Source organism: Vigna angularis, chromosome 7, assembly GCF_016808095.1.
Source record: "Vigna angularis cultivar LongXiaoDou No.4 chromosome 7, ASM1680809v1, whole genome shotgun sequence".
NCBI lineage: Eukaryota > Viridiplantae > Streptophyta > Magnoliopsida > Fabales > Fabaceae > Vigna > Vigna angularis.
Genome location: NC_068976.1, coordinates 3,414,089 through 3,438,893, shown reverse-complemented (window position 1 = coordinate 3,438,893; position 24,805 = coordinate 3,414,089). Strand labels below are relative to the sequence as shown.

The 24,805-nt window shown below is 35.6% G+C and overlaps 1 protein-coding gene across 1 annotated transcript; it reads left to right on the top strand.

Annotated features, from left to right (window-relative positions):
- Positions 1-11,943: 11,943 nt before the first annotated feature.
- On the top strand, positions 11,944-24,502 carry LOC108338618 (uncharacterized). Its single transcript, XM_017575608.2, has 7 exons — positions 11,944-12,230; positions 12,316-12,364; positions 12,929-13,031; positions 13,190-13,285; positions 13,419-13,493; positions 13,865-13,934; positions 24,202-24,502. The coding sequence occupies exons 1-7, from the start codon at positions 11,988-11,990 to the stop codon at positions 24,274-24,276; spliced, it is 711 nt and encodes a 236-aa protein (XP_017431097.1). The 5' UTR covers positions 11,944-11,987; the 3' UTR covers positions 24,277-24,502.
- The last annotated feature ends 303 nt before the right edge of the window (positions 24,503-24,805 follow it).

The following is a 24,805-nucleotide window of genomic DNA, read 5'->3' as shown; positions in this document are numbered from 1 at the left end:
AATAATCGATTATGGGGGGCTATTTATAAGAAAAATGGAAAAACTAGCCATTTATGGCCGTTTATAGCCGTTATGGGATGCTCCAACGGTTCTATTTTTGAAACTGTCAGTGCGATAATCGATTATGGCTCGTGATAATCGATTATCAGTTCAATAATTACTGCCCAGAATTGCATGATAATCGATTATGCATAATGATAATCGATTATCTGCTCAAGATTTTCCAGAATTGAATTTTATGCATGAATGATCGATTATAACTTAGTGATAATCGACTATGAAGCGTTAAGTTTACGAAAAATGCAAAAATTTGCATAGATTTTGATTATAAGATATGTCTAACACTCCTAACTCTCTTCTAAGCTCAAAAAATCTATCTTTAGGTAGAGCCTTGGTAAATATATCAGCTAATTGATGTAAGGTATCAACATATTCAATTTGACAATCCCCCTTTTGAATATGATCTCTTAAGAAATGGTGCCTAATTTCTATATGCTTAGTTCTTGAATGCATTATGGGGTTCTTTGGTCAAATTTATCGCACTAGTATTGTCACATTTTAGAGGAATTTTGTCAAGGAAGATATCAAAGTCTTCCAATTGTTGTTTCATCCACAAAATTTGGGCACAACAGTTTCCAGCTGCAATATATTTAGCTTCGGTGGTAGACAAAGCTACACATGCTTGTTTCTTTGAGTGCCATGACACTAAAGAACATCCCAAGAAATGACAGGTTCCACTAGTACTTTTTCTATCAATTTTACAGCCACCATAATCTGCATCAGAGTATCCTATTAAACTAGGTGAGGCATCAGAGGGATACCAAAGTCCAAATGAAGTAGTTCCCTTAAGATATTTTAGAATTCTCTTAACTGCAGTCAAATGAGATTCTTTAGGATTGGCTTGGTATCTAGCACATACACAAACACTCTGCATAATATCTGGTCTACTAGCAGTTAAGTATAGCAAGGATCCTATCATGCCTCTAAACATGGTTTTATTCACTCCTTTTCCAATTTCATCCTTATCTAAATAACATGAAGTACCCATGGGTGTACTAGCTTCCTTGCAGTTATCCATACCAAATTTCCTAAGAATTTCTCTACAGTATTTAGTATTTAGTTTGGGAGATGAATGTTCCACCATTCATTTGTTTTATCTATAGTCCTAAGAAAAAGTTTAACTCACCCATCATAGACATCTCAAATTCACCTTGCATTATTTTTGCAAACTCTTCACACAAAGAATCATCAGTTGACCCAAAAATGATATCATGTACATAAACTTGCACGATTAAAATGTGTTTTCCTACTTTCTTAATGAATAAGGTTGAATCAACCTTTCCTCTAGAAAATTCATTTTCAATTAAAAAGGTACTAAGTCTTTCATACCAAGACCTAGGTGCTTGTTTAAGACCATAAATGGCCTTTTTCAACTTGTAAACATGATCAGGAAATTTAAAATCTTCAAAGCCAGGAGGTTGACTAACATACACTTCTTCTTTTATAAAACCATTTAAGAAAGCACTTTTTACATCCATTTGATATAGTTTAAATTTCATCAAAGATGCATATGCAAGTAATAATCTAATTGCTTCTAACCTGGCTACCGGTGCATACGTTTCATCATAATCTATACCTTCCTCTTGACAGTATCCCTTAGCAACTAGCCTTGCTTTATTCTTTGTGATGTTTCCATCCTCATCAAGCTTGTTCCTGAATACCCATTTTGTTCCTATGACTTGGAATTCTTCTTGTTTTGGAATAAGTTCCCAAACTTCATTCCTTTCAAATTGATTTAGCTCTTCTTGCATAGCAATGCACCACTTGTCATCTTGAAGAGCTTCCTTTATATTTTTAGGTTCTACCTGAGACACAAAAGCAACAGTTAGACAAAAATTATTTAAATTATGTCTAGTAGTTACCCCTTTTGATATATCTCCTATGATGTTGTCCAAAGATAGTCCTCTTGGTTGTTGATAGCTTTTGGAATCAACGACTTGGGGTGTTTCTTGAAGCTCCGGAGGATAATTTTCATTTAGATACATCTCCTCAAGGGCTTCTCTTAAGTAATCCTCATCACCTGCAATGGGTCTATTTGACTCAAGAGGATTTACCTCAAGGTCTACAATCTCATCAAAGACAACATGCATTGATTATTCAATTATCAGTGTTCTTCTATTGAATACTCTATAAGCTTTGCTAGTCAAAGAATATCCTAGAAAAATTGCTTCATCAGATTTTGCATCAAATTTTCCAAGATTATCTTTTCCATTACTTAAGACAAAGCATTTGCATCCAAAAATTTTCAAATGAGATATATTTGGTTTTCTACCATTCAACAGTTCATATGGAGTTAATTTTAGAATTGGCCTAATAACCATCGTATTTAACACATAACAAGCAGTACTTACTGCATCAGCCCAAAAGTATTTTGGCACATTAGATTCATTCATAAGCGTTCTAGCTAATTCTTCTAATGATCTGTTTTTCCTTTCAACAACACCATTATGTTGGGGAGTTCTAGGTGCAGAAAAATTATGTGCAATGCCAAATTCTTCACAAAATTTTCCAAACGATTCATTTTCAAATTCACCACCATGATCACTTCTCAAAGTTTTGATTTTCAAATCTTTTTCATTTTGAATACGTTTAGCAAAAGTTTTAAATGCTTTGAAAGCTTCACTTTTCAGAGTTAAAAAGAAAGTCCAAGTAAATCTAGAGTAATCATCAACAATTACAAGAGCATAGTAGTTTCCACCAAAACTTTTAATTCTAGATGGACCAAACAAGTCCATATGCAAAAGTTCTAAAGGTTTTGATGTTGAAATCATGCTTTTAGATGAAAATGAAGATTTGGTTTGTTTACCCTTTTGACATGCAGAACAAAGTTTATCTTTCTCAAATTTTAGTTTAGGCAAACCAATCACAAGATCCTTAAAGATTAATTTATTTAAGTGTTGCATGTGAATATGTGCAGCTCTTTTGTGCCATAGCCATGAATTTTCTTCTTTAGCAACTAAGCATGTTATACTATGACTAGATGCACTCTCAATATCAATCAAGTATATGTTATTATGCCTAACACCTTGCAAAGCAATTTCAGCAGAATTTTTAAAATAAACAGTACATTTGTCACTCTCAAAAGTTACCTTGAAACCTTTGTCGCATAGTTGGCTTATGCTTACAAGATTATGTTTGAGGCCTTCAACGTATAAGACATCTTTTATTGTCAAAGTGTTTCCTCCTCCAATGTTTCCAGTACCCATTATTCTGCCTTTGTTGTTATCCTCATACGTTACAAATCCTTGCTTCTTCTTCTCAAAAGAGATGAATCTTTTCTTGTCACCAGTCATGTGTCTTGAGCAACCACTGTCAAGATACCACAGTGACTTCTTGGACTTAGATTGATCCTACAAAACAAGTTAGCAAGAATTTTAGGTCCCCAATCTCAATATGGGTCCTTGGGGTTAGTTTTTGCAAGTTTACATCATCTCACAGCTTTAACCCAAGCATATTTGCCACTTGGAACACCAACATGTTTGATATTGCATTTGTTTGATGTGTGACCATGCTTCATACAGTAAAAGCAACACACATCACTAATTTTATTTTTAATAAAAGTTCCTTTAACAACCCAAATTTTTTGAGTTCTTCTTACCTTGGATTTAAATTTTTGATGCATGTTTCCATTGCTCTTATTAAGGTTTGTTTTAGCATGTGAATTAGCTTTAGTTGCCTTAGCAAGTAAGTTTTCAAGTATATCAATATCAAACATATAACTTTTGCATGACAAGCATTCAACAGGTTCAACAGTAGCATTTGCATCTGATAATTTAATTTCTAAGGTATTAACTCTATTTCTTAGAACAACTTCATCATCAAGCAGTTTATCAATTTTAACTTCAATTCATTATGTTCCTTTTTTAAATTTTTATGAGCAGCATTAAGTTTCTCAGATTCATTCATCAATTCAAAGAAAGCTTTTTGTAAATCTAATTCACTAGATTCAAAGCTGGAATCGCTTACTTGACTTCCAGTTTCTTCAGAATCTGCCATAAGGCATAGATTGGCTTCTTCTTCTGTGTCACTTGAACTCGTTGAGCTAGAGGCATTATCCTCCCAAGCTATGTATGCTTTCTTTTTCCTTTGAAATTTTCTTTCCTTCTTGTCTTCACTTTTCTTGCTTTTTGGACACTCAGATTTTACGTGCCCTCTTTCTCCACAACCGAAGGACTTTACGTTTGATGGAGATTCTTGACTTTCTTTCCTATCTTTGTGAAACTTGTCCTTTCCCTTTGCTTTCATGAACTTTGAAAATTTCTTTATCATCAAGCTCATGTTTTCTTCATCATCAGAATCATCTTCTTCGATCCTCTTAGAGCTTTTTGCTTTAGATATTTCAGACTTGAAAGCTAGAGTTTTCCTTTTGCCTTGATCCTCTTCAGCAGTCAATCTCCTCAGCTCAAGTTCATGCTCACGGAGCTTTCCAAACAAGATTGGCATTGACATCTGAGTAAGATTTTGAGACTCCGAGAGATTTCAGAAGAGATTTCAGAATTTTCACATTAAGTTCATCAGTATCAAAAGTCTTACCCAACCCTGTTAAATGATTCACAATATGAGTGAATCGTTTTTGAACGTCAGAGATCGTTTCTCCAGGTTGCATTCTGAACATCTCATATTCCTGAATGAGAGTGTTCTTCCTAGCGCGCTTCACGTCCTCTGTTCCTTCATGAGTGACTCTAAGGACTTCCCACATTTCCTGTGCTGTCTTACACACTGAAATTCTATAAAATTCATCAAGTACAACAACAGATGAAATTATATTGCGAGCTTTAATATCAAACTGAGCTCGTCTATTTTCTTTAGCAGTCTAATTAAAATAAGGTTTTTCAGTCTCTACACCATCAACAGTATTCATAGGAATATAAGGGCCATTTTGTACAACTTCCCAGATACCTCTATCAACAGACCCCATAAAAATCTCCATTCTCACTTTCCAAAAAGCATAGTTATCACCAGTAAACAATGGAGGTCTGTTAATGGAAGCACCCTCAGCATATACATGGTTTTGATTGTGACCGGCCATTTTCGCAAATAATTTTTTTTTTGAAAAACTATCAAAGCAAGCTCTGATACCAATTGTTGGTTGGTACCAGACAGAGTGTAACGCAGCGGAATAAAGCTAAGAGTAGCAGAAAGCGTGTTCGATCACAATTAAAAATAATTTGGTCCTTTTAGTAAAAATAATTTTCTTTCAGAAAATTAATCAAACAGTTGATATACGTAAAATAATGAGTGTAGGGAATAGAAAAATCACAGATATTTTTATACTGGTTCAATTCAACAGAATCTACGTCCAGTCGTTAATCACTATAAATAGTGATTAACAGTTCCACTAAAAATGGTTTAACAGATTACAATCAAATGAACAGGAATAAAACAAAAAGAACCACTCTACCAACTTGAAGAGAACCGCTCCGGCAATCGACCAACGATTTGCAAGCTTCTCCTTTCACAAGACCAGGCAGAGTACCTTGCTAACTTGAAGAGAGTCTGCTCCGACTATCGACACACGATACGCGAGCCTCTCCTTTCGCAAGACCAAGCAAGGGAACAATGAACAAAAAGCTCTCTAAGAACGTTCCTCTGACACACAGTGTTCTAAGCTTTCTCAGTTCAAAAAACGTTACCTTCTGATTTCTCCAAATCAAATTATATAGCCAAGTACACTGAATGCCAAAGGTCATCTCCCAACTACCATGAATAATCGATTATTGTAACTGATAATCGATTATTCAAGTCCATTACAGAGTTTTCAAAAAAGTGATAATCGATTATATGAAGTGATAATCGATTATTCAAGTATGACTTGTGATAATCGATTATTGCTTAACCATAATCGATTATACTAGTAAAAATTACAATGTTTAACATTTTCCTACTACATTCAAAATCTACAAGTTGCTTTTTTTAAATATTTTCCTACTACATCCAAAATCTATAAGTTGCAGCATCATCAAAACACATCTTCAGGTTTTACCAATAATCCTTATTGGTAACAAAATGTACTTCATTGAATATTTAATGGAATCCTTAGAGGAGAACTCGATGTAGCTTTAACAAGTGAACCAGTATAAAAAGTGTTTGTGTGTTGTAGTCTATCTAGTAAATGATTGTTTCATAATGGAAGCTATCCTCATACACACTCAAGTTAACAACAAGTCATCAACAAGCTTTTATATCTTCAAGGGGTTATTGTCTAGATACCTCTTGGGAAACATTGAGTTAGTTCATTAAACGATCTACATGGAATAAAGTTTATAGATGAAGCACAACTAACTCATAAGTGTTAGTACATTAGGATCAACCTTATAGAACAAAAGAGTTATGAAAACACTATTCAACCCCCCTTTTAGTATTTTTCCCGCAACTTCTGAAGGTACATATTGTTTCCTTATGACCTTTTTCATTTCAACCCAAGTGTCCACCATAGGTTCCTCATCTCTAACCCTTTCTCTTTGCAACTTGTTCAACAAAATTAAAGCATATTTAGAAAATGCATGCTCAATTTTGAGCTCTCACTCCAAGTAAGCTTCGGGATCACTCCTGCCCTTAAAAGGTGGCACATTTAATTTTATTGCTTCTAATCTCATTCATATGTGGCCTTCTTCCTCCTAGTGGGGTTCTTTTCTATAATTGATCCAACCTATCATGAAGCTCATCTTGTTGTTGTTTTATCAACCTCCCCAAATGTTGAGGTAATGCAGCAATTTGCATCTGAATATCATTCATTTCTGCCATGATTAACAAACAAATCAAGGTGACAAGAACAAAATATACACATGTTGTGTTTGAAACTTTTCTCACCCACTCAGATGTTTGCACTCATTACATTGGCTTTTACTTTAATAAAACTCTATTACCTTTTACCACTCAAATTCTCCTTGGGTTCTTAGGAAATTCAAGAGGTATGGCCACAACAAAAAAAAAATCCACCAATATGCGCACGATAAGGCTAGGTTGACAAAAAAGAAGATAAGGCTAACACAACAGGAAAGGACTAAAAGAAAATTAGTAAATAAGAGAATTAACAACAATCCTTCAAGAACACCAATATATAATCGTATAACAAATTGCTCATAAACTTGAATCATTCAGCCCAATAATTTTTTTGTTTTAAAAGGGCCTAACTTCTGCAATGATTAAGCACAAGTACAAATAATATGAAAATAAGATAGTGAATTGGTAAAAAGAGAAAGAAGGATAATATATTACCAATTTGACGTTCACACCCTTAAACCAAAGCTTTGAATATCAAATGATGTGAACTACATTACAAAGGGCTAATTTAGGATCTTTAGGGTTAGAACCTTGAAGGAAATTTCGTAACTTAGTAAAAATGGGGAACCAAATTTTCAAAATGTCAATATCTCGAGCTATAGAACTCCGATTGGGGTGTTTCCAAAATGAGGTGAAAGCTCACGTTTGAAAGTTTAATTTTGGCTCAAGAACACTTGATTTGGACATGTAAAACGCAAATTATGACTACGAGATAAATTGGACAGAATTAAGTTTCTATAACTTGGGAGTAGAAAGTAAAAACCGAAGTGAGAAAGAAAATGGAAGGAAAGAATCACTATTTCCAAAGGAAGCAACACACAAAGGATGGAAAGTTCTTTGATATAGCAAAGGGTTCTTGAATCACTCAAGAACTTAGGAGAATCACTCTCACTAAGATAGAAGGGATAAAACCCTAATTTCTCTACATAAAATCATGACTTGTGCATTTGATGAAAATAATTAAGCTTATAAGGGCTAATGACTAAGTTTCCAAATTGGGCCCTTATTACAACTTCAAAATAAAGTTAAACTAAAGCCCACTAATTGATTGACCTAAAAACATAATTTGGTCAGCCAATTTTACAAAGGTTGGACTATTTTAAAAACAAACTAATAACTTATAAAATAAAACAACAACAAAATGGTGCTTTAGTTCTCCTCAATTTGGGCCATAATGCAATTCACCATCTTGACCTTCTCTCCTTGAAATTTAGGCTTGTATTCAATTAATATAGACAACACTTATTGAAGAGCTTTCTTTGCTTTCCTTGCTCTGGACCTTGTCATAGATCATGTAAGTCCTTCAAGTGGATCATTTCCCTTGCTCTTGGTCACATCCTCATCATTATATAATATGTGGTAAACCTTACACTAACTTAGGAAGGTGAAATTTTCAAATTCAATTTGTAAAAATATATGTTGGTTTGTCTAAATAAAACAAACCTATCTTTTATTGTCTAATTGCAAACCTTCCCACAATACTTATGAAAAACTACAATAAAAATTTAAAATTCAATTTAACCTTCTTTCTTCTTGCTTGTGTATTTACCTATTTTTTTAGAATCTATCATCTAAAAGTCATCAAACACCTATTAAGCATTAAAAGCAAAACCTTTCAAAAGGGTGCACATTAAATGCAAAATCTTTGTTGTGTCTTACATCCTTGTAACTATAACATGTGTATTTATTGCGATGTAATAAAAAGTATGAAAGTCATAAGCCATGAAGAAGTGTAAATGTGTTTTTGCTTTTAAATATAGATTTGTGTGCTATACTTTTTACTCTTTCTTACTTTTCGATCCAACTATTTTTGCACTTATATGACTAACATGTTTTCAAGTGTTTTATTTACTCTCAAGTTTCTTACCTCTTTTGTGGTTCCAAATGGTACTAGTAATATTATTTTCTACTATCACCACCACCGTTGAACCCATATTAATATTCCATAAGAGTTAATTCTTTATAGAGTGTTTTATCAATTTTCAAGCGATGACATAAGTTGACTTAGAGCTTGACAAGGTTTTTAAACCTATCAATTTGATAACGTCATATATTATTATTTATAACCAAAATATATTATTATTCATTGTGTAACGCTCCAAATTCTAGAATGCCACGAGTTTATAAAAACCGATAAATTTCAAACTTTCTTATAGCGCGGAAACATATTTTTTTTTTCAAAAACCTTAACCTTTAAACATGCATAACTTATTTAAAATATAATAGTTCCAAAAGTCTTGTACAATTACATTATTCCAAAAGTATTTAAAATGATTAAGAAATAAACCAACTACAATTACATTGTTTCAAAAGTCTATACCAAAAAACTTTTGAAAGAATACCGAAATCTTTCCCCATCATCTTGCAAATCTAACATGTCTCTAGAACATCTGCAATATCATCTGCTCACATATAACACATTATACGATCATCGCCGATAACATCATTTCACAACACAAAAACACAAACACGTATGGAGTTAGCTACCGACAAAACAATCTTAATAACAAGATATAAACACACTAATTATATCAATCATAACCAACCACCCCATACATAGTATTAATAATAATATGATTCCTAATCCTCTAACATAAAATATTCAATCATAATGAATTACTTGACCCCTGATCCTTGATCTTTAATCCTTAATCCTTGACCCTTGAACCTTGATGTCATCACTAACATCTCACACATAGACCCTTGGTTTATCCACTCATTAGCACCTAAGCTAACTACCTACTATAACCATTATAATAACACCACTATCAACTCAACATAACCTGAAGTATCTCCAACACCATGATCATCACACCACCATCATGACTATCCAAATCATGAATAACACCATGAGCATCACCAAATGATGAACTCCATCATGACAAGACTCAGTCACACTTTTGTACCCTACCTCACCGACTATAGCAACTCTTATAGTCTAATCTGTAGGTTCCCCATACAGATACACTCAAGTCATCCTTCTTCTGACTTCAAACCTGTTCTCTTATCACACAAAACAAAACATCTATCCACCTCACCAAAGAAGATTCAACACTCGATTACCACTCTCTTTTCAACAACTATTTATCAATGAGAACATCACTCTCTTTTCAACAACTAATTCCAAAGAGAGTATCCTTCCCTTTTCAACAATCAATGCCAAATGGAACACCTATCTGTAGATAGAACCAAGATCTACTAGGTACAACAAGTAGACTAATCTCCCATACCTCGTGCTCATTAACCACACACACTCTTATGCATTCTATCTTCCACTCATGCCCTAATCTCAACCACAAGTCAAACATGACCTTAAACACAACCACTAATCTTCATCTCTAATTATCATCACATTCCACAACTCCTCAAGCTTGGTCCACGTTCATTCTTCATCAAAACACATTTTTTATAGTAAAATTACTCTAGAACAGTTGATTATCTTAAGTGATAATCGATTATTCCCGAAACATACACATGTACACAAATTACCCTATGATAATCGATTATCACTTAAGATAATTGATTATCTTAGTGGTTCCACATAACAAATCACCAGAATTCATCACGCATGAAGGGATAATCATTTATCATCCCAAATAATCGATTATTCCCGCGAATAATCACGTTCCTAGACCAAAACCTAAGATCCAACCCCATGTATCAATCCCAAATCACGTGAAAACATGCTTAAGATATCATACATGCATTCAAGCATCATATACCCTTATAACATACTCAAACACATAGATCACAACATTTGAATCATCTAAACCCAATCATTATACATGTTATATCCCAACAAACTCATATATACTTCATATGATTATCACACACACCCTTACAACATATATTTGCATGGGAAATCCTTACACATCATAACTTTATTCTCTCTTAGCATCAAACCCTCTATTGGGATAATCCAACAAACCATACATACATTCATAGGGAAAACCCATCACAAATATTACATAAACCCTATCCCCATGCATGCACAACCCTTACCCAACAATAATCACAGGTAATCATATCCATAATCATATACACATACATCAACACAGAGACTATCAATGAAGATAATCAACAACACATATAAGATATAACAACAAGCAATAATGGTAAGTTTTCCCATACTTTGGGCAATACTAAGCTTTAACTACAACGCCAAAACACCACTAATCTTCCCTTTGCTCTAAGGGTTTCTGTTGCTCTTTTTCTTCTCTCCCAAGTCTCTCTCCTTTGTTTCTCTCTTTGACTTAGAGTTTCTAGGGTTTCTAAAACACAAATGCCACAACTTTCTCTATATCTTAATATTTATAAAAGAACCCAACTCTATCTTTAATATCTCCTCACTTATAATAATATATTTTTAAAAACTAAATCTATCTAAATCTCTGTTCTCCTTCTATCTCACGTTCACCATCTTTCTTTTATTTTATTTAATTTACACACTTTTACTTCCTACATACACCCCCTTATTTAATTTTTTCACCAATTAAATAAAGATAAAAGACCATTTTGCCCCTAAATCATCCTTCCATTAACAAGCTAACATATCACATTGATAATATTACTCACACACCAATCACTCAATTATCAACGTATCAACATATCAATCATGTGTTACACTTTATTAATAACTTAAATCACTAGCATAACAATTATAATTCTAAGCAACATCTAAACGTCAAACCCAATTACCAAACAATAACACTCAAGTCTTAAAACTCACTTTATTCTCTCATTAATACATCTTTTTCGGAATCTTACACATTGTCAATAAAATGAGTATTTTAAACATAAATTATTCTGGAACTTATTACTTTGTGTTTTTTTAATGTTAATATAGGATATAATTAGAAAAACAATTTTTGTTTTAAAAACATTATTAGCCTCATCTAACCAATTGATAATTGATAAATGAACAATAATATTTGGACATCAGAACTTTTTTTACTCTCATTTTAGCATTACTTTTCTTTATTTTTCTTTTATGAAAATACAAAAATTTATTTTTATTGAGACCATTTTATTTCAATAAAGTTGGTTAAGTGAGTAATGAGTGTGAAATAATTTTTTCCTTGATAAAAACATTCGTTTTTTTTTTGCTTTATGTCATGTGAACGTTCTCAATAAACTCACTGAGAATGTGCAGCATTTTCTCAGGTTCCCGATTCATACTGAAGTTTGGGGTGAACTCAAAGTCAAAACATAATCTCAGGAGATTCCGTGTTTATGCAATGGACGCAGCAGCAGCAGCAGCAGCAGCAGCTAGGGTTTCCAATGGCGGTGGCGGAGTAGTTCGCTTCCCGTTATCTGCATCGAGCGCTTTAGTAATTCAGAAAGGAGACATCACCAAATGGTCTATCGATGGTTCCACCGACGCAATAGTATGTGACTTTTCGTCTTTCATATTTTCTTTCCTTAAAGAGTGGCTCGTCAAATCAATGAATTGCATGATCGCGTTCGCTGCAGGTAAATCCCGCGAACGAGAGAATGCTCGGTGGTGGTGGTGCTGATGGAGGTAACTTGTTTATTCTGGATGATGCATTATGTACAGTGAATTTATTATTAGCAAAAGAATAAAGGTATTTGTTTCTCTTGTTGAAGGGTGCTGCACTCTAACCCTCTGTCACACTCTCATTTTATAAATAAATGATCAATTTGGTCCTAATTCGTTACTTTCTATCGTGAATAGTATTTAACATAAGAGGATTATATCACTGTCCCAAATGTACTGAATATATTCATCAGTTTAGTCTCTGAATTTGATGTATTTAGGGATTAGTTTGAATAATTTTTCAATATTTAGAGACTGTATAGCATGGTTTCTAATACTCGGGAGATTACACTTATAGTTATTTTACTTAAAGGAGTGTATGAGAGTAGTACTTTATGGATGAAATTGTGTTTGTTCTAGATAAATCTTATTGAAAACTACAAAATTATGAGTATTAAATAAGAAGAGAGGATTCAGACAATTTTGTGATTTTCAACATATTTCAACCTGAGAGTGTTAGAAAGAAGGTACTAGATAGCATGTTTGAAGCATTTCTTTTGTTTTGATGGGTGTGACCCCTGCTCTCAGCTATACATAGGGCCGCAGGCCCACAACTTGTCGAAGCCTGCCGCACTGTTCCTGAAGTTAGGCCTGGAGTTCGGTGCCCAACAGGGGAAGCAAGGATTACACGGTGAGTTGTGCTTTAGCACATGATGAGCTTGTCAAAATAGTTTTTGAATTGAAAAAGTTGTCGTATTTTTTAAGAAATTGAAGCTTATGTGCAAAAGCTAAAATCACCTTAACTAGTTCTGCTTGTCTCTCATAGACCTTGTAGTTGTTGATGTGCAGTGGTTTTATGCTGCCTGCTTCTCATGCTATTCACACTGTTGGCCCAATCTACAGTAGTGATAGTAATCCTGCTGCCTCTCTAGCAAGTGCTTACAGGTGATTTTTTTAAAAGAGTGCTTGTTCAGCTATTCTTCATCCTCTTTGAATCGGAATGTTTATGTTTCATTTTGTGTTTTGGTTAATTGTCATTGCACTTGATGGAGAGATTTGTATTGTCATTGATTTCCAGGAAAACTTTAAGGGTTGCGAAAGAAAACAACATTCAGTATATAGCATTCCCAGCCATATCATGTGGTGTCTATGGGTAGGTTTATGCTAACAAACATCCCTATGCCTTTCTAATTTACTCATTCTTCATTTGTTGATCATCAATATTGGTCATGTGGCAAGAGAAGACTAGTGTGAAAAGGTTAGAAATTAGAATGTAATTGCCTTTATGATGGAATCCTAAGCACAGTTATTTCCATTATGGCTTTTCATTTCAAAAGTTTGATTATTGGAACAAAAACAAGACATACTGTTAAAATTTATAACACAATAACTTTCTTTCTAATATAAGATAGCCTTCCTATTTGTCATGATGATTAATATAGTTTGTTCTCAAACCTAATAATTTCAGTCCGCCAGCTCTCAAGACTTTCATTAAAATTGTATAACACCACTGCTTTGTCTCAGATACCCTTATGATGAAGCCGCTACAGTAGCAATTTCTACCGTCAAAGAGTTTCCAAATGACTTTAAGGAGGTAAGACATTACTTATTTCATCTGGGTTTTGATATGAATAAATATACAATTCCTAACCTCTTGCTAAATTGTTACCGTTTTTATTAGGAATCAAAAATAGAAATCCTAACACAATATAACTTTCTCTGTTACAAAACAGTGTGACCGAAAAGAATAGTATTTCTTCACAACACTTACAACAATCAAAACAACAGGGTAAACAAAATTGACCCCAAAAGGAGCACTTTCCTTTTCACTCGAGAAAATTCGGATTCACCAATGTTAGAAATCAAAAGCTAATAAAATCTCAATTAGAATTGAGGACCTATTTATTTTGTCTTTATTCCCAAACTGCATAGCTAACTACCCAGTTACTACTAATTACAATTTTGCCCTTTTTTCCTTTTAAAATATTCTTTTCCTTAAGGTTAAATATGGAAATTGAATAGTACAATTTGAATGATCTTCTCAAGTAGCTTCTTCTAGAGGTTTATTCTGCCATTGCACCAACGCTTGATGAATAACCTCTTCATTTTTATTCACTGTTTGATTATCTAATGCTTGAAGAGGCTAAAATTGTCAATCTCCCCCTATAACTTTGCTGTAGTTCTGATTCCACTAGATGGTCCCCTGGAGCTTGTTTAAGTTGTGAAACATAGAAAACAGGATGTATGAAACTATTCTGGTGGTTGTAAGTTGAATGCAACTACTCCAATTTTATGTAGAACCAAATAAGGTCCGTAATGTATGGCTGGTAGTTTGGGATGGAGTCTAGTAACCATGGTAGTACCCCTATGAGGCATGATCTTCAAATATACCCAATCCCCTTTGCTAAATTAATGCTATCTTTTGTGCCTATTAGCATAAAAGGCCATCTGATTTTGTGCTTTCTACAAATGAAATTTTAATTGTTTTAAAGCTTCATCTTGATCCATTAAATCTTGAGCCATAGCTTCTGCCAAAGTTTCTCCTGGTGCAAACTTAGTCAAAGATGTGGAGGTGTGCAGTGTGCTGCCCCTTGAAAGCTGGTATTATACCAGTTGAATATAGCGAAAACTATATATGAAATTAATCTCTCTTGTGTTGAAAATATACATATGGTCCTTTATTTATAATAGAAGAAATATGGGCTAAGTCCAAAATACAAATAAGAAATAATAACAAACTAATTAAAGATAAAAGATAAATATAAAATAAAGAAAATATATCTAACACTCTCCTGCAAGCTGGAGCATACAAATTGTATGTACCAAGCTTGGAACAAATAAACTCAATCCGAGGACCTCTTAATGACTTGGTCAACACATCTGCGAGTCGATCGTTTGACCCAACAAACTTAGGACATATTTCTTTAGTTAACAACTTTTCACGAACAAAATGACAATCAATTTCTATATGTTTAGTCCTCTCGTGAAACACTGGATTTGATGCAATGTGGAGAACAACTTGATTATCGCAATACATTTTCATAGTAAAGATGTCATAGAAGTTAAGCTCTTGAAGGAATTATTTCATCCATATAAGTTCACATGTGAGTGACGCCATCGCCCTATACTCGGGTTTAGCTGTTGATCGAGCTACTACATTCTGTTTTTTACTTTTTCATGAAATAATGTTTCCTTCCAGAAAAACACATTATCCTGTAGTAGACCCTCTATCAATAGGCAAACATGCCCAATCTACATCACAATACCCAAAGACCTGGATGCTTCCTTTATCTTCATATAGCAATCCTTGCCCCAGAGCCTTTTTGATATACCTTAGAATGCGAGTGAGAGCATTCCAATGGTCAACACATGGACCCTGCATGAACTGACTAACCACTCCAAATTCAAAGGATAGTTTTGGCCTTGTAATAGTGAGATAAATCAGTTTTCCAACCAGCCTCCTATACCTCTCTGGCTTGGAGAACAATTCACCTTCTGTCCTTAATTTTTGGGACTGTCTATCGGTCTACAATCAATCATGCATGTTTCTTGTAATATATCATGAGCATACTTCCTTTGGGAGATTTCAACTCCATCTTTTGATTGCGCTACTTCAATGCCTAAGAATTAAGACTTCAAGATCCTTGGTTTGAAAATGTCTACACAAGTACTCTTTCAGTTGAGATATTCCAACAACATCATTTTCTGTAATGGCAATATCATCAACATATATTGTTAAATAAATACATTTCCCAAGAGAAGAATGACAGGAAAAAACCGAATGGTCTGCTTCACTATGTTTTAGCCCAAATTTTTAAACAATGGAGCTAAACTTTCCAAACCAAGCACATGGTGATTGCTTGAGGCCATAGAGAGATCGATGCAATTAGCATATCGTACCAGACTCCCCCATATAAACTTTGTCCTCAAGATCACCATGTAGGAAGACATTTTTGATATCCAATTGATGAAGTGGCTAGTGACGAATGGCTGCCATGGCAAAGAAGAGGCGAATAGTAGTTATCTTGGCTACATGAGAGAAAGTGTAACAATAATCAAGACCATAAACCTGAGTTTAACCTTTTGCAACAAGCCGGGCTTTGAGTCGATCAATTTCACCATCAAGGCTGACTTTAACTGCATACACCCATTGGCAACCAACCGCCTTTTGCCTGGGGGAAGGGGCACCAACTCCCAAGTATTACTGTGGTCAAGAGCCTGCATTTCTACAATCATAGCTTGTCGCCATCCAAGATGATCAAGTGTTTCTTTCACATTTTTGGGTATAACAACAGAAGTCACTGAGGATAAAAGAGAAAAATAGTAGGGCGACAATCGATGATAGCTAAGAAAATTATAAATAGGATGAGGGTTTCGAGTGGAACGAGTACCTTTTCTGAGGGCAATAGGCCATGCTGAATCATTTTCACTAGGAGGCGTGGGAGGAGGTGATGAGGGAGAAGAATCTGAAGTAGGAGACTCACCATTGTCTTGGGGAAGTGGACTATCCATTGGGGCTCTATGTGGGATGATCTTAGTATGTGTAGAAACGGGTGCAGTAGGATTGGGATTAAGACTTGGAATGACAGAGACGGGTGTAGGAGGATTGGGATCAAGACTTGGAATGACAGAGACAGGGGAGCTATTTGACTCAGCCACTGGAATAGGAAAGACCTACTAGAGGATAGAAATATCCTGAACAGATGGAGAGAAGTAAGGAGTTTGTTCAAAGAATGTGACATTGGCAGACATGTAATACTTCTTAGTTTCAAGAGAGTAACACCGATATCCTTTTTGGAGTCGAGAATAGCCTAAGAAGAGTTTTTGAGAGCGCAAACGGAGAGTTTGTCTAAGAGAGGTTGGCCAACTCTTTGAGGAAGGTGATTAGAGGAGGCCACTTCGGGTTGCTCTAGCCTACGGTGACCTTACAAGAGTATGAGTGCACAAAATGACAACATACACTACTCTATTTCAAAGGTAATTACATGAAAGAGAGACACTCTATTTATAGGCTAAGGTGTCTCAAAATGAGCAGAAACTTTAACCTAAAAGAGCCACCTTAGTTAGCTTGGAGAGCAAGGAGAAATCCTCTCCAATAGGAGGGAGACATGTGGCCAAAATCCTCTCAAATGAGAGGCTAACATGTGGCCACTACCTATGGAAAAACTCTTCATTCTTAGAGTGACAAGTGGCCACTAACTAGGTGGAAAAACTCTCCAATAGGGTGGAGACACATGTCATGGCCAATCTCACCCTTGTCCTCCAAGCTTGGCCAAAAATGTTGACCCCTTGGTCAACTTTAGCATTCGGACGTCCACCTTGGTCAATGTTGGGTTTTTGGCCCTTTGTTGACTTAGGTGGTCAAAACTCTACTCTATTTGGCCAAAATACAAGGCCCAAATTAAAATCCTACATTACTAAGTCCAAATACAAAGCCCACAAATTATTCAATGATGGCCCAAAAAAAGAAGAGTTTGACTTTGACTTCAACTTCTTTGGTTGACTCTTCTTGTATTTGTTTGGCAATGCATCTTGTGATGGAACCTTTGGTTAGAGGATTGCCATCCGTTACACTTTTAAAATTTCTATACTTGTGTCTATGATCCTTAAGTATCTTGACCCGTCCAAAATGTTCTTGGAAACTCTTTCATACCTTTCTTCCTCTTCTTTTGTCTCCTACGATTCTTGATCCCCAAGATTCTTCAAATTGTCTACTTCTATGGACCGATTTTACTGGTTGTTTTGTCTCAATAGTAATTTCTTGATATACAATATCCGTCTAAGATATGTCAGTTTCACTCCTTACTTGCTCTCTATTTTCTCCAATGTCCCACCCCAATCTCCTTCATAAATGCATTTGAAAAGGCGGACCAATTGTTAGAAACCAAAAATAGAAATTTTAACACAACTGCTTTCTTTGTTACAAAACAGTCTGAATGAAAGGAAGAGTATTTCTTCACAAACTTACAACAATCAAAGCAACAAGTTAAACAAAATTACGCCTTAAAGGAGCACTCTCTTTTTCATTCTAGAAAATTCAACTATGTTAGAAAACAATGCTAAAATTGCCCCAATTACAACTAAAGACCTAGTTATTAGGTTCTTACTTCCAAGCTACACAACTAACTACCCAGTTACAACTAATTACAATTTTGCCCATTATTTCCTCCAATGGTAGAGCTATAAAGATCATCCCCCTTTCAATCTTGTCCCGATTCGTAACACTTCAACCCCTTATTTTCTTCGAATAATGTGCATTTAAACCCTTTTCCATTAAAATTTGTGTGTAACCCAGCCAAAAAATGTCATAGTAATTGATGCTCATCATTGGGTCTTGATTGAGCAACCAATTCTTGGTCACTTTCATTCCATGCTTAATTGTTCTCCATTGTTTCTATATCAGGCGCATTGGACAAAACTTGTTAGGATCCCCTTTTTAGTATACAAAATGATAGAAGTTGAACAAGTAACAATAGGATACACAAGGAAAAAGATTATGAATTTCCTCTCTATATTATTGAAAACTCGTAATAAGCCAAGAACCAAAGTATACAGATTTTAAGGTGTCACATATTTTTCGAGAAGGAAATCATTATGCCGATAAGTTTGCGAGTTTTGGTTTGTCTTCTAGAGAAGTGTTTAAATGGTATAAGGTTATGCCAACTTTTATAACTTTGGACTTGTTAGAATATTTACCCTATTTATGATGATTATATTGTGTCTAGGGTTACCCTCTTTATCATGATTATATTGTGTCTAGGGTTATCCTATTTATCATGATTATATTGTGTCTAGGGTTACCTTATTTATCATGATTATATTGTGTCTATGTTACCCTATTTATCATGATTATATTGTGTCAATTTATTTTTATAAATAGAAGATTATGAGAGGGATCAATCAAGACCCCAAGAATTATTTTACAGTTTAATTCTCAAGTTGGTATCAAAGCAGGTTGTCTGAATCTTTTCTGCCTTTACCGCCGGTGGCCCGTGGCCGCTGCCACCGGCGGCCTTAAAAATTTCATCTTTTGTTAAATACCTCAATGAGCAGTCCTTTTCTGGTTTCTATCTAGTCTCCAAACCCTAGTTGTTGTCCGCATTTTCCGGTACTGTTTGTCGCTGTCTGGCACTGTTTGTCGCTGTCTGGCACTGTTTGCCGCTGTCTGGTGCCGTTTGTCGCTGTCTGGTGCCATTTACCATTGACACTATTTTTCCACTGTGAGGAGCTATCCACATAAGTTTGTCACCATCAACCTCGGTTTCCTGTCATTCCGACACCGTCTGCTAATGCCCACCACCGACCACCGCCACAGTTTAGTCTGGCGACCAATGGATCTGGATTGCCTCCTTGAGCCATGGTCAACCTTGCCTTTGTCAAGGGCTAGTTCTCATCCAAGCACCGCCACGTGCGCCACATCTGTTCAACCTCCATCGCCACTGCCGTCTTGTTTTCTCTGACGAAGTTAGGGGTTTTGTGCGCATTGAGGAGCGCGACCCATCCCTGGTTGTCGTTGCCTCATTCTCCTCCGCATGCAACGTCACGCACGACTTCTCTACGATCAGCTTCCAGCATGTGTTTGTCACGCGCCACCTTTCCAGTGTCGAAATTACACTGTGACTTTGCCATTCGTCTCGCCGGAGCCTCGTGAGTGCACTTTGGTCCTTGTTTCTTAGTTTTAGTGGTTGTAACTCAGACCTAGGGTTTTCTCCTTTGGTTGTTTTGGAACCCTAAGTCCTTCAGATCCTGTTTCATCATTGTTTGAGTCATCGAATCATGTTGAGTCCATATACGTCCTTGGTTCCTGATTTCAAAGTCAGCAGACCGCTCTTGACGCCACTTCGTCACTTTTTTCTTCAATCGTTATTGGTCACTTTCTCCTTGGGCCCGAGTCTAGTTTGTTTAGCCCGTAGTTCTTGTGATACAGTGTCAAGTATCACCATTTGGGAGTAGTCTAGCACAAAACGTTTGGACCTCCAACCTATCTTTGGCCTTTAATGTCATCATATGTCTCAATCTTTGTTCCTTGAATCTGTGATCCTTACAGTTCTCAACACAATCCAACCATGGTTCCTAGTGGTGCTTTGATGTATAAAAGAGATCATTATGACATTCCACATTCACAGTTTCCGTCGTTCCCCATGAGGGGGAGTATGTTTCAGTCACTACAGACCTCATCAATCAATGATGGCAGTTTAGTCCCTGCAGTATGTTTTTGTCCACTGCAGGCCCCATCCTTACTTGATGGCAATTTAGTCCCTGCAGGCTCTATCGGTCAGTGATGGCAATTTAGTCCCTGCAGGCCGCATCAGTCAGTAATGGCAATTTAGTCCCTGCAGTAAGGGGGGAGTATGTTTCCAGCCACTAGTCAAACACTAGTCAGAGGCCCCAACTAGTCAGAGATGACAGTCCCTGCTTTCAGCCAATACAGGCCCTAATTAGTCAAAGATGGCAGTCCCTATAGTTTTGTCGCTTTCAGCCACTACTGGCCCCAACTAGTCAGAGATAGCAGTCCCTGCATTTTTGTCGCTTTTAGCCATGCAAGCCCCATCCTTATTTGATGGCAATCTAGTCTCTGCAGTTTGTCGTTGTCTACCACTCAGCATTCACTTTTGATGGAAATCAACTTTGTCAAAGTCACCCTACTTGAAGGTTCATGGTGCTAGATGAAGTTTTGTGGTTGTCCAATATTATTCTCCATAAGCTTATGAGGAGTCTCTCTGGTTACACTGGTTTGTGAGTCCAATTTGGTTTATAGACATTCTCTCTCGATGGTCTGAAGCATATGTGCATCTTGCTCGGAGCCAAAGTTTCCACGTCTATTGTTTTGACATTTTAGACAAGTTGATTTGGTTGGATTGAGTTTATTTATTCCAAGCTTGGCACATACAATTTGTATGCTCCAGCTTGAGGGGGAGTGTTAGAATATTTACCCTATTTATCATGATTATATTGTGTCTAGGGTTACCCTATTTATCATGATTATATTGTGTCTAGGGTTACCCCATTTATCATGATTATATTGTGTCTAGGGTTATTCTATTTATCATGATTATATTGTGTATAGGGTTAGCCTATTTATCATGATTATATTGTGTCTATGTTACGCTATTTATCATGATTATATTGTGTCAATTTATTTTTATAAATAGAAGATTATGGGAGGGATCAATCAAGACCTCAAGAATTATTTTACAGTTTAATTCTCAAGTGGACTTTTATCATTGTAGGTTTCTTTTTCCTATGTAGAGGGCTTTTTAGCTAGTGTATTGCTTTATAGCTGACCTGTTTTTTGTTCATGAGTTTTGGTTGGGTCCCCCATGAGTTTTTTGTATCTTTCTTTTTGTTTTTATGATATTTTTATGTCATGACAAATAATAGATGTCCTTGGGGTGTCAGCATAGCTAAGATGCCAAGAATCATAATGATGTCTAGCATGAGTTTTATATATAAAAAAAAAGTATACAAATACCCTTCCAAAAGAGCCTACTCCTTTATAATGGAATCTATTTAGTTTTACAAAATATTCGAAGTCCTCCCTTTCTACTTAAAAGAGGCTCGAGGCTCATTTAAGGGAAATGAAATGATTCACAAAACTAACTCTCCTAATCTCCGACTAAACTAATACTCCTTTACTTGTTCTTTTTCCTCCTACAATACACCTTGTTGGCACAACCCTTCCTAGAAGGGCATTGAATATAGCCTTTAGACTCTTTTCGTAATAAACTAGACTAGACTAGACTGTTTAGTGAACAAGCAACCAAAAACAACACAACAAATGTTTCTACTAGTTCACCTAAACTTATGGGCTACATCTAGTTTTCTCTCAAATACTCTTGATATTCTTCATCAGTGAATTTGGGGTCGACAGTTTCAACCTTAGGGACATTGGTGGTCTTGTTAGGAAAGCTATGCAAGGAGAAGTAGTTTTCTTAGGTGTGACCCATCCTTTCACGGTATGTGCACTGAGAACGTCCTCAACCTCTACGTCTCCTCTAGTATTTCGTCCTCATTTTCCTTGTGTGGAAACCATAACAGAAGGTTCCATGTGTTCATGAGTTTCCTTGCTTTGATGCATTGGAACTCGAAGGAGTCGTGATGTCAAGCTTTCCATGGAAGGGACTTCATGACCTATTAGAAGTTGATCTCTAATATGATTGAAGTCTGGATGTAGAGCATGAATCATCCCATATAATATTTATCAAGTATTTTCCTGATCTCATCCAAAGATTCCCCTTCCAAGAACATCTTCAATGCAAGCCTATCTGTAGAGTCATAAAGGCGTTGAATATCATTTGCAAAAATGTTGAGCTTTCTTACAAAATAGAGTTACAAGTTTTAAATGCTCTATGGGTTCCTAATAGCTTTGGGTCCACAGACGGCCATAGGAGAGCACACAACTAAAAATCAACTTTCTTCCACGGTTCAACTTTCTCAGGAGGGTCATTACTTCCATCTTGTTCAAGGTGGTCATGATAACCTTGGCCAAGGAACCACATTTCAACATATGCAAACCAAGAGAGCTAGTTTTTCCCATTTAATTTCTTAGAAGAAATGGAAGAACTTTTAGAGAATGAGACAAAAACTCCAGTAGACATTTTTAGGAGTCCAAAAACGGTAGCACAACAGCCAACAAGAATAGTAACTAGGTTTAACTAGGAAACCCTAGATAACCCCTTAAACTGCACTTGGAAAAGTGCAACCAAGGACCATAATAGATGGAGGAAAGATTGACGAACACAGATGAGGTGATGTGATGTTGCTTCAAACAAGAGGAGGGCGACGTGTGAGCTTCACACTCCAAGTAGCAATGAAGACGGTCCAGATCTGGTGGTGGCGGACGACAACAGATGGCGGTGGTAGCCAATGACGGAAGGCAAATGCAGCGAAACAATACACCAGAGATGATTGAGACCAACAAAGTGAGATCGACCCACTCTGATACCAACTTAAAATTAAAACTGAGAGAAAACATATTTTGGAGGGCTTAAAAGACCCCTCTTATGATCTTTAATTTAATTTATAATGATAGAAATCTGATACAATGGGAAGGTGAAAGATCAAAAGACTGTACTAGACACCTAGGTGCAAAACTAGGTAGAGCGGGAAGTAGTTCCCAATACACTACTCCTTACTTGGACTTAATAATTACTCTAACATACTTAGATTTAATAATTATTCTAATAGGATTATCTATTGCTTTGAGTATCCACTTGATAGTCTGAACAGCTGAAGCTTGTACAAAACACACATTAGCAAGTTCGTAGGAATAGAGCATGTATATATAAGATTGTCTAACTTTTGTTATCATCAAAACTCTCTTGAAGGGTTTTTACTAGAGATAGACCATCTAGATTGTAAGACGGTCTAAGATCTCAACTTTCCTTTGACCCTTTTCCATTAAAGCTTGTTGCTCTGACTGGTCTTAACAGTTCCTTCTTCGGAACTTTTCAAATTTAGGAGTTTGTTTGAAAATCAAATCAATTGCTACTCTAACTTTTCAGAAAAGATAGCATTAGTTAATTCAATTCCCAATTTTTTTGTTCCAAATATCCTTGCACTTCTACATTCTATAGAATTATGAGATGAGGAGAGGCAACCCAGGTTAAAAGTTTGATCGATAAATATTGTTTATAATAAGGTGACATTTCTGAAATTTGGTGTTTATAATATGTATTTACGTAATACTAGTTTACATTTTGTGGTTCTGAACGTAAACTTTTAAATACTATAAAGTATGAGATGAGGCAAGATGCTGTATTGAAAGGTCGGAGTTTGATTGATAAATTTTGCAATATATACCTAACATGTTTCTGTCATTACCGTTCAGAATATGTAATTGCAAAAAATGTTTGTTTCAGGTGCACTTTGTTCTGTTCTCCCCTGATATTTATGACATCTGGTTAAATAAGGTAGATGAGTTACTGAAAGATTAGTGTGCCACATCCGTTATCAGCAACTCAATTGAACACAATTATCTAGTGGTTGAGCACATGCATTATCGAGTTTCAAATGATTGTGTAAGGAAAAGATATAAGCTTAATCTTGAAGATTTTCTTGATGATGGTTTCTATTATACGAGTACTGTATGAAAAAGATTTTAATTCAATCTGCAGCCCGCCTTAAAGTTTGATTTTATTAAAATCGGAACAGCTGAGTGCATTTTTACCTTTGTATGGAGGTTCAGGCTCCATTTATATATGCATTTTAGTGTTTAAGAGTGTTTGATCGTGATCTGGCTATTTTGTCTTCAAAAATTATTTTTTAAAATAATTCTTGAAGAGCTTTTTTAGAATCAAAGAGGAAAAAATTGGATTGAGAAAGCACAACTTTAAAGGCTTTTATTCCCTGTACTTCTACAATTTCTTCGTGCACCCTCTTAAATTTTGAAAATGACTATTTTACTCTCCGTAAAAGTGACTTCTGAAATACTTATTTTGGAAAGTTTTCGGAATTTTGAAACAG